The sequence below is a fragment of the Cetorhinus maximus genome, chromosome 6 (assembly GCF_964194155.1).
Source record: "Cetorhinus maximus chromosome 6, sCetMax3.hap1.1, whole genome shotgun sequence".
NCBI classification, from domain to species: Eukaryota; Metazoa; Chordata; class Chondrichthyes; order Lamniformes; family Cetorhinidae; genus Cetorhinus; species Cetorhinus maximus.
In genome coordinates, this window is record NC_135884.1 from 34,482,192 (window position 1) to 34,498,167 (window position 15,976).

At 41.1% G+C, this 15,976-nt stretch overlaps 1 protein-coding gene across 34 annotated transcripts in view; it reads left to right on the forward strand.

Moving 5' to 3' along the window:
- Positions 1-15,976, forward strand: part of slmapa (sarcolemma associated protein a) — a 235,928-nt gene that overhangs the window by 113,301 nt on the left and 106,651 nt on the right. For 19 of the 34 annotated variants that reach the window (XM_078543552.1, XM_078543560.1, XM_078543567.1 and 16 more), the window contains 2 exons: positions 4,969-5,019; positions 6,771-6,836. The exons of 9 other annotated variants lie outside the window; for them this stretch is intronic. In XM_078543552.1, the coding sequence (XP_078399678.1) occupies positions 4,969-5,019; positions 6,771-6,836 (117 nt within the window). The remainder of the gene's footprint in view (positions 1-4,968; positions 5,020-6,770; positions 6,837-15,976) is intronic. 6 more of the 34 variants (XM_078543556.1, XM_078543570.1, XM_078543578.1 and 3 more) reach the window with 1 other exon arrangement.

Genomic DNA, 15,976 nt, shown 5'->3' on the forward strand with positions numbered 1-15,976 from the left:
AATGATAGTGCACCATAGGCACAGTCATCTAAGATGTCACCTGTGACTTTAATTAGGCTGTTTCAGTGCTGTGGCAGGGGCTGAAACCTTTTTGGACAGGTTCAAACATGTAGTTGTGAGAATGATAAGCATGGATTTTGGGAGATGCCAATGTATTCCAGTACTTTGAAGATGAAAAGGAGTTAGAGATGTTGGTGGGAATGGAGACTAAATCCATAGGCACTCCCCTGTCCACCTCATTAGTGACTACATCAAAACTTTCAAATTAGTCACAAATCTGTGCTGACTCTCTTTGATCAGCTCATACTTTTGAAATGCCCAGTCATTCTGTCTCTGATGATAGATTCCAGGAAACTTCCCACAACTGTTGTTAAACTGCTAGGTATGCCGTTAACTGGTTTCTCTCTAACCTATATAATGGAGTGAAGTTTGCAATTTTCTAAACCAAAGAAAAAATATCTGAATCTGGAGAGATTTAAGAAATTATGACAGCCCCATTTGGAGTTCCCCATCTCCTCTCTTGTATCTTTTAAATGCTTAGTGTGGAAACCATCGGACCCTAGAGATTTGTCTACCTTAAATCACCTTACTTTGTTCATTACCTTTTTTTACCTATATTAATTCACTAAGTTTGTCCACATGCCTTATTTTTAGATTCCCTTGTACTGCTGGTATTTTGTCCTTCCCTTTTACAGTGAAAATAGAAACAAAGGATTCACTTAACAAGTCTGCCATCTCCTTATTTCATTATCATAGTCTCACCTGCATCTGTTTTTAATGAATTCACATTCCCTGTTACCATTTTCTTTATCATATTTATAAAAAACTTTTAGCTTCGATATCTCTTGCAATTTTTTGTACCTGTCATTACTTTTTTTGTATCACTTTGTTGTCTTTATAGCACTCCACGTCTGCTGGATTTGCACTGTTCCTTGCATTTCTGTCAACCTTTAACTTAATAGTGCTTCTTACCTTGTTTGTTGGCCATAGTTGCTTAACTGCACAAATGAAACTTCTGCCTTTTTAGGACGTGTACTAGTTTTGTATTGTACCAGATATTTCTTTGAATATTTCACACTGTTTGTCTGTGGGTTTACCCATTAACAGCTCAGTCCAGTTTACCATGACCAATTTATTTCTCAGCTCTTCTAAGTTTGCCTTAACTAAATTAAAAACCTTGGATTTGTGGTTCACACTTTTCTCTCTTTTGCAAAATTAATATCAATTAGTTGATGGTCACTATTTGCAAGTCAGATTGTTAACTTATTCTGGTTTGGTGTTCATCACTCAATCTAGCATGGCCTTATCCCTTGTCAGTTTTAAGACAGACCATTACAGAAATTGTCCTGAATGTATTTCAGAAATTCATCGTCTTTACTACTTGAATAATCCTGCTTCTCCCAGTCTGTGATAATTAAAATCTCATCATTTGTTTTTGCAACATGCTTCCCAGATTTCCATATTTATACATTTTCTCCACAACATCATGACTATGAGGCAATCTGTAGACAACACTGATTTGTCTTGCTGTTCTTTAGTTCTACCTCTATCCTTTATTTCCACTGGTGTGATTTTAGATGCATTGGATTTTGATTATTTACACATAGTAAATTCATTGTTTGTTATTTGTCACTTGGGAAGTAATACAGAACTATTAGAAGATTGGACTGATTGATAATTTCAGGGAAATTATGATATATCAATGCCGTTTTTTTTCAGCAGCAAAATGCATATCCAGCATCGGCTTCTGGTTTGTAAATTGTAACTGAAAATGAAATAGAACATTTTATTCTTAATTACAAGGACAGCTATGATATAATTGCACATTTTTGTCGCCTGTCAAAACATTGACTTATAGTATGGTTGCCAGCAGAGGGTGCTAAATGTCCACTGGACTGCTGTCATAATTCAGATTGTTTTATTTCTTCTACTGAGAAGCACTGTTGGATCAGTAATTTTTAAGTTATCTTGTAAAGCTGAGTAGAGGGGCAGAAGGTGCTTTAGAAAACTAGGAGTTTTTTAACGTATGCATAAATTTTCCTTTTTTTAAAAAGACAAAAATTGGGATCAAATTTTTGTACAACTTTGTTTATTCAGTGTTGGCAGGCGACATGTGTAGCAAAGTTTGCTTATCAGCAATCAAGTTCTTGCATGAATGGTGACCAATTGCTCACTCTCATTCGATGTACTGTTACCTCCCTTCTGCCATTGCCCCTTTTATCTAATTCCCACTTTTTCCCTTTCACACTCCTTATTCCTCTGGCTTTTATCCATCTTTTTGTCTTTTACTCTCGTGTATTTGTCTCTTTGCCACAACTTATCTCTCCTCGACTTCTCTCTCTGTGCTCATATCCCTCTCTCTCACTGCTCAATTTCTCTTGTACATTCATTGGTGCACATTCTTTGCTCTCGTATTCTTTCACTCTGTCCTCATTCCCATGCTCCTTCAATCTATGAGAGTCAGTCACTCGATAATGATCAGGATATAGATAGCTGACTCTAATCTTCCCTTACTTCTCCAAACCAACCCAGGGAACCGAGGTTAATTATGTCCCCTAGGCTGAAAGCTAATTCCAAACATAGCAAGGATTAAGCTTGAGTTCTTCCTGGTCTATATGGCTATCTCAATTCAACAATACGGTAGACAAAGATAAGTGGAGATTTTGTGATAGCTGATGGAATTTTAATTCTAATATTTTAGTATCGCATAAGTTTTTGAGCATGGAAGACACTTGTATGTTAAATAATGTTTTGTTCATAAAATGGATGCCTGCTTCAGATATATATCAAGATGAATTGAAGTTTTTTGTGACTCAGTTACACCACTCCAAGCCCTGAATTAGTCCAGACCTTCCTTACACTGTGTTTGACATCCACGCTAAATTAAAATATCGAAGCAAGTGTGGCATGTGAATTCCACAGTGAAATAACCCACATCTTTTTTAAGAAGAAATAATTGCCCACAGATATTGTTGCTTTTATATGTTCAGTGCATCTGCTTTATTGCAACAGTTTTCCCTCCCAACTACTTTTGCCACTGGGATCATTTTGAGGGACTAGTACCTGTTAGCGTGTTAGTTTTTCAGAGAAAGTGTTAGTAGTGAGTTGGAATTTTTTTCAAGCATAACTATTTAGAACCTTTTTTAAAAAAGTTATGCTATTGCAATTTTAACATATTTATTTAGGCTTAACACAGGATATACAATGATGGCCATCGTTTAATTATTATTTCCAGACAATGGCTCACAAGAGGGTAGCAAATAGTTTGTTCTTTTCAGAAACATATCTGTCTAAATTTTGCACTCAGTTTTAACATAGTGTCAGAGATTGCTGTAAAATTGTAAGAGAGAAAGAAATTATTTTGAAAAATCTCATTGTTATCAGCCCTGTTTGTTCACTTTTACAGTCTTAATCTTCAGTGATTGTTTTCTTCCAGTGAATCAGCTTATTGCAACAAAGTTGTTTTCAAAAATTTCCTTGGTTAGCAAGTCATGCAGACTGCACTTTTTGCAATTGCTTTAGAATTTTATTAATTTTCTCCCATTTCATTACCTCTTTTGATCCTAAATAAACTGGTCTTCACCCCATTGAACCCATGTCACTTTGAAACCGCTGAAAAATTCTAATCCGGTTGAGCTGCTTTAAGTTCATAAACATAACTGCAAAAAGAACGATGTGGTAGTTAACTTGAAAGAAAATCAATGATTTGTATGAATCCATTCTTTCCAACTTAATTCCACTAGTTTGTATAAATGCTTATTCCAGTCTATTCTGCAGTCTGTGCCCCACAAGGGAATTACTTTTATAAAAAAAAATCATTCTCATAAATGTGGACATTGTTGGCAAGGCTGGCATTTATTTCCCATCTCTAGTGGCCCTGATACAACTGAGTAGCTTGCTACACCACTTCAGAGGGCAATTAAGAGTCAATCACGTTGGTATAGGACGGGAGTCGCACATGGGTGAGACAGGCCAAGGCCGGCAGGTTACCTTTCCTAAAGGACATTCGTGAACCAGTTGAGGTTTTACAACAACCTGACATCTTCATGGTCACTTTTACTGATAGCAGCTTCCGTTTTATTGATGTTTAATTCACTTGGTATGATTTGAACTTCCATTCTCTGGATTATTGGTCCATGCCTCTGGGTTATTAGTCCAGTAACATAACCTTGATGCCAAATAATATAAGTACAATATGACCTACTGTGTGCATTGCTCATCTTGTAGCCCAAATCACACTGCCTTCTGAGTGCAGGGATCAACTTTGATTCAATCCAGCTCGCCTTGCAGCACTTTTCTGTTTTTTTTGGTATTTTCCAAGATCTTGTTTCACTTTGTCATATCTGACTTATGTTGCTGTAAACATCAGCACTGGGCATAATTTATATTGTAATCCATCTCCAGAAATATCTCTTCTTGAGCAGGCCAGACTGACTGTTTCTGTTCTTATTCCTGATCAGCTGAATTTGTCTATGTTTTCTCTCTCTCTTTCTCTTTTTCCCCCAATGTGTGGGTTTTAAAGCATTTGGGTGTTGTACTGTGGTTATCTCAATATTTCAAGTAAATAATGAGTGTGTTTCAGTCAGCTTGAGAAAGACATGATATTGTTAAAAGAAGAGATGAAAAGATATATAAATATTTTAGTCATCATTTCATTGGAGAGGTTGAGCAAGACAGGGAGTGAAAATTTTGAAATGGAAAGAATTAATGCAAAGACTGCAATGCAAGTGATTTTTTTGGTTCTGGGCATCTGTCACATCTAAAATCTTTGCACTTTTTAGCCAACGTTTAATGAAAAAGGTGGTGGTTATCTTCTTTGAAATTAAGCCTTTTGTTTTGCATGTGTGATGCAATGAAATGTGGCATTCACTTAGTTACTTAAATGAAAATTTGTTTCATGTTGTCAATACTGTAAAGCAAGTATTTGCTATTAGAACTAAAGTTAATTTTTTGTTTTGGTAACAATAGGAATCCAAGTTGATGACTTGTTACCTAAAATTAATGGAAGCACAGATAAAGGTAGTGTACCAATGCAACATTTCCGAAACTATGAATATAAATAAACTGATAAACATATTGATTATAATTTCTGTGCAGTATATCTGGCTATTAATATGAGCAATATTTAATTTTTAAAATGGATTCATTTTTTTTCCCCTCATTGAGGAGAAGAGCACTACTGCTGGGGAATGGTACATCTTCCAATTTCAGGAACCCATTGTCTTCTTCAAGCACTAGACGGGTGTACAATAACCAGTTACAAAATAAAACTCTGCCACCAAACCTCAGCGGAACACCCCCTGCAAAACCTGCCATTTTCTGCACCACCCTTTCAATGTCTTTTAATGGGCAATGCTGGATTGAGATTTTCATGCTACTTTTACATGGGTCATTTGCAGACTTCAGAAAAAGGCATTTTGTTCCCAGCATGGCCAGGATTTGAGTTCAGATTTCATGCTTTAGAAACACCAAGGGCTGGATTTTACGGCCCCCTGCCATTTGTGTTTTCGGTGGCGGGGTGTACATAAAATATGCCTGGTGCCCATGCCACCTCCTTCCCGCCCACACTCGACCTGCTCATAATATTGGGGGTTGGATAAATCACCCACTAGGCCGCCTGCCCTTAGGCCTATTGAGGCTCTTAACTATCAATTAGTTGGCAATTAAGGGCCTCAATCCGCCTCCACTGCCATAAAACGCTGGGCAGTGGTAGGCGGACAAGAGTGCAAAGGCCATTTTTGAAATGGCTTCTTTGAAAAGGCAAGAGGGAAGTGGGAACTGATCAATCAGGAGATGCCATGTGTCCATTGGGGGCCGCCCCCCCCAAGATGTCACCCCCACCCTTCGTTTCGCCGCACCCGAAAAGCCTGGGGCTTGCCTGTCTCCACTCACCGTGATCATCTCCCCAAGGAATCTTTGCATTCCCTACAAATGAGCTCTGGGACTGCTAGAGCTGCCAGCCAATCAGATTGACCAACAGCTCTCCAGGGTGGGAACTTTCTGTCTGCTGAGGGGGCAGAAGTCCGATCCTTCTCAGCCTGTTTAGCCTGTCGCGGCCTGTTCTTGGTGCGGGGTAGGCTTTTTAAAAGTTGGCCTGTTTGTAACTTACTTTCCTTCTTGTAGGGGCGGTGGGGGAAGGTGCAAGCAGTTTGCCCCCTCCCTCCATGAAATCCAGCTCCAAGACAGCAAAGATAGGATTATTATCAGCATCCATTTTTATTACTTAGAAATGTTGTGGTCTTATGAATATCGAACAATTCATTTGGATGATATCAATGTGCAAACATAGCTGGAAGAATATTTTTCAAGTAACCTAAGAATTAAAGCTTTGCTATTTTGCAACCATTTTTTAGGTTCTCTACTGACCCTTTAAAACACTTGGGTGGCAGGGGGGGAACACAGTGGAGAGGTGCGAGAGAGTAGGAGGCAAAATTAAGAGAAGGAAATGCAATTTAAAATCAAAATGGCTGTTTTCTATAAGTAAATGGATTTATGAAAGATAAAGAATGCTTAATCTCCAGCTCTCATTTTGCTTTGTCAATCATAGATTGAATGTGTGAAAAGTGTGCAAATCAATTTAAAATTAATAGAAAAGCTGTTGCCTACAAATAGTATGTACGTCCCAGTTTTATGAATTTCACTAGACAAAATAAAATATCCACGTGCATTATCGATTCAGTGGATTGCATTTTGAAGCTAGTAATTCAAGTGTTCCAAGCAGGAAACTAATTAAAACAAATACTTAATTGAAGATTCTTTCTTTCTAATAGAACACTTTCTATTAAAGAGTGGAGGGGACTGCTCTGAGCTATTCCAACAGTTCATTGAGTGCAAGAGTGAGTACACTGCATAATTTACACTGTCTGAATGACGCCTAGGATGCTGAAAAACCTACACAACAGCATTAAGAATAGGGTAATGTCCTGTAGTTTTAGCTGCAGGTCAAGATATTAGAATAAGCCCATAAAAACCTCAAGTACGATTTAAATCTGAAAGATTAATTATTTTAAATTGCAATATGAAATTACAAATTTTGAGAAGGATAGATATGCTTCCTGTTCTTGTTTGTTTGTCCATTGCCCCTTTTCAAAGTATAGCAGTTTGAAGGTTAAGTGAGCCATTGCCATGAATTAAGTGTAGCAATCAACAAAGAGAGAACTTAGTGGATTTAAAAGTGAAACTGCTGGTTTCTGCCTTAAATCAAGATTGTATTTTCTAATTCTATTAAATAATACCTGCACTTGAAAATATTATTGATTGTGATAGTGCAATTCTTTTTTTCTTGTGACATTGCATTCTCTTATGTTCTGTTAATTGTAAATGTAGCTTGTTTTGATTTTCAATGCTTTGTCAAATTGCACTTTTTGTTTTAAACTAATAATAGTTGTGACTACAATGTATGTACATCAGTTGCCACCAAATTAATTCATCAGTGGAGCTGCTTTAATATAATCTACATTTCTGCATTGCATAACACACAGTTCTTATGGTGGTGTTTTTCTCACATCCCACTCCTTGTTCCCCAAACATATTATTTAAGCAACTATCTAATTATGGAATGTGCTTCAACACCATTTTGTGGCAATGAATTTCATAATCTAGTCACCCTTTATGGGAAGGAATTCATAGTAACTGTCCTTTTAATTCATTTTGCAGTTTTTTTAAGGCCTGCTGTTACCAGTGAAAATAATCTATCACTACCTGTCTCATTATAATCCTTTACAATCTTAAAGACTTTTAAGAAGCCACCCCTTTAACATTCTCAATTGCAGTGAAAAGAATCCCTAACTTTTTGGGTCACTCTTCATAACTTTCGCCCTTGCTCTATGTAATACCCAAGTGAATCAGGACTTTTCTAACTCTTTTCTTTAATAAGGTGCTCAAAACACAACACATTATCTAATTACTGCCTGGCTAAAATTCGTTACAAGTTGAACACTACCTTTTTGCATTTGTTTTATGTTCCTCTAGATATGAAACCAAAAATTTAAGTTGCTGCTTTCACAATCTTACCTCTTAATGAACCCCTTTGTTCCTCTTTGCCACTTAAAATTTTACAAAGTGTTTATTCCCCACATTCTTATTTCCAAAATGCATTATTTCAATTCTTTTTACATTGACCTGCATCTGCCAGCTTATCTGCCTATCCAGCTTGCTATTCTGTGTTCTCTTGTTTTGACAATCCTTTTCAGTTTGCCCTTCTCCATAATTTGAGATCAACAAATTTTGACATTGTTCCCGAAACTGCTAAACCCAGGTCACTTACAAAAATAGCAAATTAGATTGGCTTCATCGCAGCCTAGCCACACTGGCTGTAGTATGTACGAGCTACAGGATGTGTAGCAGCAAACCACCAAGGTTCCTTCAACAACACTCCCACCCTGCAATTTCTAAGTCTGAAAGGATTCAGCAGCAATATCATGGGAACACATACACCCCACTATGTCACACACAAGCCTAATTTGGACATATGGGGCTGGATTTAATGCAGTCCATCGCAGCAGGAAACATGGTGGGGAAGGCCCATGGTGCTGTAATCGTGGGGAAGGCCCCATGTCAGTCCCCCAGCAGCAGCAAAAACTCCCCCGATTAAGTCGGAGGGCAGAAGAGGCTGATGCTGGATTCCTGGCCATCGGCAGCAGGATGTCAATTAATGAGCCAATTGACACCCATTATACCTGAGCCCACCACAATTTAATGGTGGCTCAGGGATTAAATGGGAGCTGCATGGCTTTTCCACAGCCTTGCAAGACCACCTAGCAAACCCTGTCTGGTTTGGCAGTGACCTCCCATGGGCAGGAGAGGGGGTTCTTGTAGTCAGGCATTCTCTGACCAATCGAGGGGAGGGGTGGGGGAATGGCTGCTCAAAGTATCCCCTGTTCTTGCTTCAACCCCCACGCACAAATCCCATTCTGCCCACACTTGCCTTTGGCCTGGGGTCCCATGATGATCTGTGGTGGGTGCAGTGCCCACAGCAGCTACTGCTCATGCTAGCGGCATGAAAAGCTGCCAGCCTCTTATTGGCAGGATTTCTGACACCGGGGACATCAATTGTGGAGAAGGTTGGCTGGTGGCCACTTAAGTGCCTGAGAGGCATTTGATTCCAACGGGCCTCTCTCATAGAACTGATGGGGGTTTCCCACCAGTTCCCTGACTGGTCAGCGAGACCTCCGATGACCCAACAAAATCTCTGCCGCGATTACAGTTCTTTCATCGCCATTGAGCCAGCACCCCCAAATTTTCAACCTGAAACTATCGCAAAGCACCATTACCACAAGAATGCCCATTATCACCACTCGTCAACTAGGGATGAAAGGTAAATATGATATGCCAGTACTGCCCACATCCCAAGACCATTGTTTAAAAAAAAACAATGAAAGCATCAAATTTTTTCCAGTGCAATAAACTTCTGTTTGCCCATATAATTTGCTTTCTGGTCGATCCTGTATACTAGTGTGGCCACGTTTTCCTTAATTCCATTTATGGTTACCATATCCTGACGACATCTGTGGTATTTTTTTTTCATGTATATAAATCATATTCCCTGCATTTCCTTCATCTGTCCTCGATTATTTCTTCAAAGAATTATTTACATTGGAAATCCATGCTTACTGGCTCTAATTAATCCTTCCTTCAGGTCCTTAGCAGGTACATCTGTATTATAGTCTCAAATATTTTACAAAGAGCTGCATTACCATTTATTGACCAATACTTTCCTGCCTTATGGAACGGTAGAATTTCACAGCAAAGAAGAAGGTCATGCAATCCATCATGTACATCTCCACTTTTTGCTGAAATAAACTAAGACTGTTCTATCTTTTCTAATCTTTCTCCTTGAAGCTTTACTACATTTTTTTCCTGCCTTGGGAAGTTCTGATGAGAATAATATATTGTGCCAGTGCTCGAATTGGAAACAAACTTTTCCCTGTTGGTTTTGATCCAGAGTTTCGCCCATTACTAATGTATCCAGTCTGTTATGATCTCTGTAGAGAGCAGTAACTTTTTAAAAGGAAAGCAAACTCCCAGTTATTAACTGAAAGAATTACTCCACAAGATTTGTTTTGCTTTGTTTAACTCTTATAAAGTAAGCATTATTAACTTAACAGTATATTTTGCAAACACGTACTTTAATCCTGAAAATCTCAACAGAACACTTCCCATTCCACTTGTATTTCTATCCAAGAGTTCCCCGATACTTTTTAGGATCTTGATTTGAGGGTTCCTTCACTTCTCCTAGGACCAAACCGCAGTGTGCCACAGCTCTGAGGAATTCACTTTGATTCTCCTCCATGTTCCTTCTATTCTCCGAGGTATGGGGTTTCTTGGGGTCCTTGGCAAACTCTCCAACTCAAGCATGGGCCCCACAGCATTCTTGTGTGACTCCTAATCAGAAACACCCCTGGTTTCTGATTGCCCTCTGCCCTGGCCCACAGTTCCTTTACAGCCCCTAACAGATTTTCCGCCTGCCTCAAAGTTGCTGCCAAGCTGACTGCATGGGCAGGATTTTACCGTCAGCAAGCGGGGGTGGGGCCTGCTCGCCGACACGTAAAATGACGCAGGATGACGTTGGGCGGAACCCCCGATGTCACCCCGCCCCATTTAAATTTTCAGGAAGGCGGGGGCGCAGCAAAATCAGCTGTGGGCCCACCGACCTGTCAATGGCCACTTGAGGCCATTGCCAGGATCAATTAAGCAATTAAAGGACCTGCCCGTCCAACCTTAAGGTTGGCGGGTCGGCCAGGAGCCCCGGCAGCAACTAGAAAAAACATGAAACCTTATCCAGCGGCGGGATGAGATTTCATGTAGGGTTTTAAAAATTGTAATAAAGTTGTTATGGAAATTATGAACATGTCCCAACTCATGTGACATTGTCAGGGATTTTTCTTTTCTCTACTTTTAATATTTTTAAAAGTCGAGGCGATCTCCCCAAGGCTGCACTTAGCCTCAGGGAGATGAGTGCGCTCTTTCATGCGCATGCGCGAAAGAGCGCACCCTCGATTTTAGGGATTCCCCCCGCCCACACAGGAAGCGCATAGCCTTAATTGGCCCGCCCACGTAAAATGGCTGTGCGGCCCCGATCGCTGGCAGCGATCGGCTCCACGCCCGCCCACGATTGGGTCAGGCCCGCCTGCCCGACGAACGGAAAATTCAGCTCCATGTTTTTGTGAGAAAATACCCACACAAAACAAAAAACCCTTCCTGCAATCCATCTCCGTGGTAACATGACACACCTGGGATGTCCCAGATAAAGATATAAACTAACTATCTCCAATTCCCAAACCTCTCTTTTGTTCTGCGAAACCATATGAATAATTTGAATTGGATGTAGACATCTTGCCTCCACCAAGAGGCTCAGAGTGGTAACCCATTGTTGAGGTGCCAATATTCCCCACTATGACCCTATTAAACAAATGTAGACCACCTTTTGATTTGCAATTACATTAGGTCTGTTTACCATCTTCTCAATACAGTTTTTAAATTTATCTTGCATTTAAACATTTCACACCTCAACCTAAAACTTACAAAGCATTTAGAATATTTTTACAGGTTTTATTTTTATACCTCAATAGTTTGGTCGTTTCCATTTGAGGAAATAATGGTTATTTTTAAAACCGTATCTTTGTTCCCAAAGCATTTTTTTGCGTTAATCATAAAATTAGATATTCATAACAATTCTCTCAAGAAATATGCAAAGTGCACAGCTGAGACCCATTGATGACTTTGGTGGAACAATGAAGGTTTCTAAGATTCTTGGTATGAAGACAAATCTGTGCCTGAATCCTGTTGGGGATGGAGCATGTAATCTGGTGGCAGCGAATTTATCCTATGCTAGAGACACTATACTTGGGCTGTTTGAATTTGTGGATTAGCACACAGTCCTTTCATTTGTAGCCCACTTGTCCGAGACAACAGTTTCACCCTAGTCTACCAAAGCCCCTTATAATTTTGAATACCTCTTTAAGGTCTCCCCTTAACCTTCTCTTCTCAAGATAATAATCCAAGCCTCTCCAATCTCTCCAAATAACTGGAACCCCCTCATTGCTGGTTTCTCATAGTAAATCTCCTCTGTACATTCCAGGGCCTTAACATCCTTCTTAAAGAATGGTGCCCAGAATTGCACATACCAGTTGAGGTCTGACCAGAGATTTGTATGCAATGGGAACCTGCATGAGTCCTAGCTAGGCTTGCCTTTTAAAATGGAATATATGGAAAATTCCTTATTTCTGCCCTACTCAGACCCCATCCCTCACCTCTTTTTTCAGTGCATTGGTGGCTCTATTGTTTCCTGCTTTTGCCCTGAACTGGAAAATTTAATCAAATTTGTTTCCAATTTCCACCATTCCCTCATCTTCACATTGCTCATCTCTATACCTGACTTCCCTGTCTCCATTCCTGGGGCTAGGCTATCCACTATTATTCACTGTAAACCCACCAACTCCCACGGTTACCTTGACTTCTCACTACCTCGCATGTGCTTCCTTTAAGGACGCTATTCTTTTCTCCCAGCTTCTCCAACTCTCTCGTCTCTGTTTTGACAATGCAACCTTCCATATAAGTGCTTCCAATATGTCTTCTTTTTCCCTCAACCAACAATTTCCCCCACCATGGTTGACAGGGCCTTTTTCAATGTCCATTCTGTTTCAAGCACTTCTCCTCTCACCCTCTCACTTCCTTCCTAGAACCATGATAGTGTTCACCTTATACCACCTCACCAGTCTCTGCATTCAACAGATTATCCTCCACCATTTCTGACACCTCCAGCAAGATGCCATCACCAAACACATCTTCCCCTCCCCTCCCTTTTCAGCATTCCAAAGGTACCACTCCCTCCGAACACCATGGTCCGCTCTTCTATCACACCCAACACCTTGTCATCCACCTCATCTGCTCAAGCTACCTTTTCATGCAAGTGCAGGAAACCTGCCCTTTTATTTCCTCCCTTCTCACTGTCAAAGGCTCCAAACATTCCTTCCAGATGAAACAGAAATTTACTTGTACTTCTTTCAATTCAGTATTTTGTGGTCACTGCTCACAATATGGTCTCCTCCACACTGAGGAGACCAAATGAAGATTGGGTGACCGTTCTACGGAACACCTCCATTCAGTCTGCAAAGGTAACCCCAAGCTTCCAGTCGCTTGTCATTTTGATTCTCCACCATGGTCCCAGTCTAACCTTTTTGTCCTTGGCCTCCCGTAGTGTTCCAGTGAAGTTCATCATTAAGCTTGGGGAACAACTCCTCATCTTTCGATTAGGCACATTGAGTTCAATAGTTTCAGCTCATGACATCTGCCCCTATTTTGTTTCCTTTTGCTTTGCTGGTTTTGGTTTTTCTCTTTTTTTCTTTCAGACTACAACTGTTTATGATTTTGCCATCACTTTACTTCCCCCAATACCACTCCCTTCAGCCCTGCACCATCAACTCTTTTTGTAAGATTTTGAGTCCAGGAGCCACAGATACCTAAGCTAAGCAGTTGAATATTCGGAAGTAATTTTAGGAAGTTATTAAGAAGTTACAGTTTAGATTTGATGCATTAGCTAAATAGACAGGATAAGTATACAATCCGTGTCAGTTGAGAGCAGTTCACTGTCCCAGAGGACGAACAGACGGTCAGCACTGTGTGCTAATCTCGGTAGCTTATGATGGCAGCATTCTGCTCTCTAGCCGAAGTGTTTGGGAACCCTTTGCCCCGTCTTCCTCACTCTTTCCTGGTCCATCTTCCATTTGAAGAAGGTGGCTGCCTGACGAGCATTGCCAACTGACAAGGACTGCCCCTGTCTCTGAGCACCCGTTAATATACTTGATCACCTGTTGAAATCCTTCTGACCAATGGATACAGGGCAGATACTCAAGATGTAAGGGTGGTCACCTCCCTGCTCCTGTTTGTCACTCTGGCTTAAGGTCACTGAGGTACACAGGGTGCCAGAAAGCTTTCTGCTGTTGGTTCAGGAATGTTTGTACAGTCTAGTGACCTCAATGCAGGGAGTGCAGTCTTTGTGATCTTTATCTCTACCTGGCCTTGGTCCCTGGCTCCTTAGAATTGTTATTTCACAGAGAGAGAGAGAGAGAAAAATACTAGCTGTGCCAGCTAGCTCCATCTGAGTTCTATACAGTTCTAAAAAAGTCACAATTTCTTAAGGGTCCCTATTTCTTATACTTCTGTCATTTAATTTCGACAGCCTTCCACCCTTTCACAGACCTGCCCTTTTGTTTTTTCCCCAACCCTCCCCCCACTTTCACTTGCTTCAAACCTATTCCACGTCTAACTTTTTCCAGTTCTGATGGAAGGTCATTGAAACATTAACTCTACTTCTCTCTCTATAGGTGCTGCCAGATCTACTGAGCATTTCCAGCATTTTCGTTTTTTTTTCCAGAATTCCAGCATCTGCAGTATTTTATTTTTCTATTGTACGATTCCTGTGTTTTTGTTTTCAGTGTCCTTATTTACAAAGTCCAAGTATCCCACACAGTGCGAGTTGACAAGGCTGTTAAGAAACTGTCAGCTTCAAAATTTGTGAATATGCATCCCAAGTCCCTCTATTCTGTCCTCCTGAACTCTACTACTATCATGCTTACTAATTATCATCCACAAACTTTGAAATTGTTTTCCTTATACCAAAGGCCAGGTCGTTCATATATAACAAGAAAAGCAGTGGCCCTAATAACAACCCCTGAGGGCCCCTACTGCCTACTCCTGTCCAGTCAGGGAAATATCCAATCACCACTACTCTTTCCCTCCTGTCCTTTGGCCAACAATGCATCTAAGTTATACGATGGAAAAAAAGTTAGTCTCTAGCATCATTATCCATAGCTCCAGACTACAACAGGCATATGAAAGTGCATGTTGCTACAGCAGCTTGGACTCCCTGAGTGATCTGTAACACATACACCACCAGGTTTCTGTTTCACGAGCCCCTTTAGAATTGTATGCTTTATTTTATATTGCCACTCATTGTTCCTCCTACCAAAATATATCATTTCACATTTCTCTGCATTAAATGTCATCTTCCATTTGTCTGCCTGTTGCACTAACCTAGCTGTGTCCTCTTGAAGTCTGGCTCTATCCTCCTCACGGTTCACAGTACATCTAAGTTTTGTGCTGTCTGCAAATTTTGAAGTTGAGTCATGTAGACCCAAGTCGAGATCATTAATATATATCAAGGAAAGTAGCGGTTCCAGTACTGATGCCTGGGCAACCCCTCTGTATACTTTCCTCCTGTCCAAGGAACAGCTGTTTGCCACTACTCTCTGGGCGGAATCTTGTACCCTCTCCTGTGGTGAGTTTGGTGGTGAAGGTGCATTTAATTGGGTTGGACAGTGGCAGGTGGTGACCTCGCCACATTCCCACCTCCACCCCAATTAGGTCCATGGTGGGATGGCCCATGGACGGTTTCCTGCCCCACTGCCAATTGAGACTTGGGTGGGCAATTCATGCCCACTTTAGGGCCTCATCCCACTGCTGCTGGTATTAACCCAGTGGCAGGGGGACTCACCATGAAGGAAACATGACAAGCAAAGCTTAATGCGTTCGCTTGCGGGTTCCCAGAGTGTGTCCCTTGTTTAAAGACACTCAGTGCCTGCTTGTTGCCCCCCCCCCCCCCGGCTATCGACTCCCCTCCCCCTGCTGCCAACCCTCCTCCCCTGTGACCCCCCAGTCTGCAATCCCACTCCTGCCATCACTCACCTGTGCTTGGGTCCCTCCTTGATCCGAGGCCTTGAGTGGGTGTAGTACCAGCAGTAGCCACTGCCTTCCTGGTGGCGTTGCTGAGTGCAGAAGAGCTGCTGGCTTCTGATTGGTGGGCAGGGCCTCAGTTCCCCCCACCCAGGGTCCTTGATCCTGGGGAAAGGCCCGCCTTCAGCCTGTTAAGTGCTGAGTGGCACAAGATGCAATGTGCCTTCCGGAAGAGGTGACGCCGGAATCCCGTTGCTTATTGAGCTAGTGGCTGAGTCCCCATCACCTCCACAAGATTCTGCCC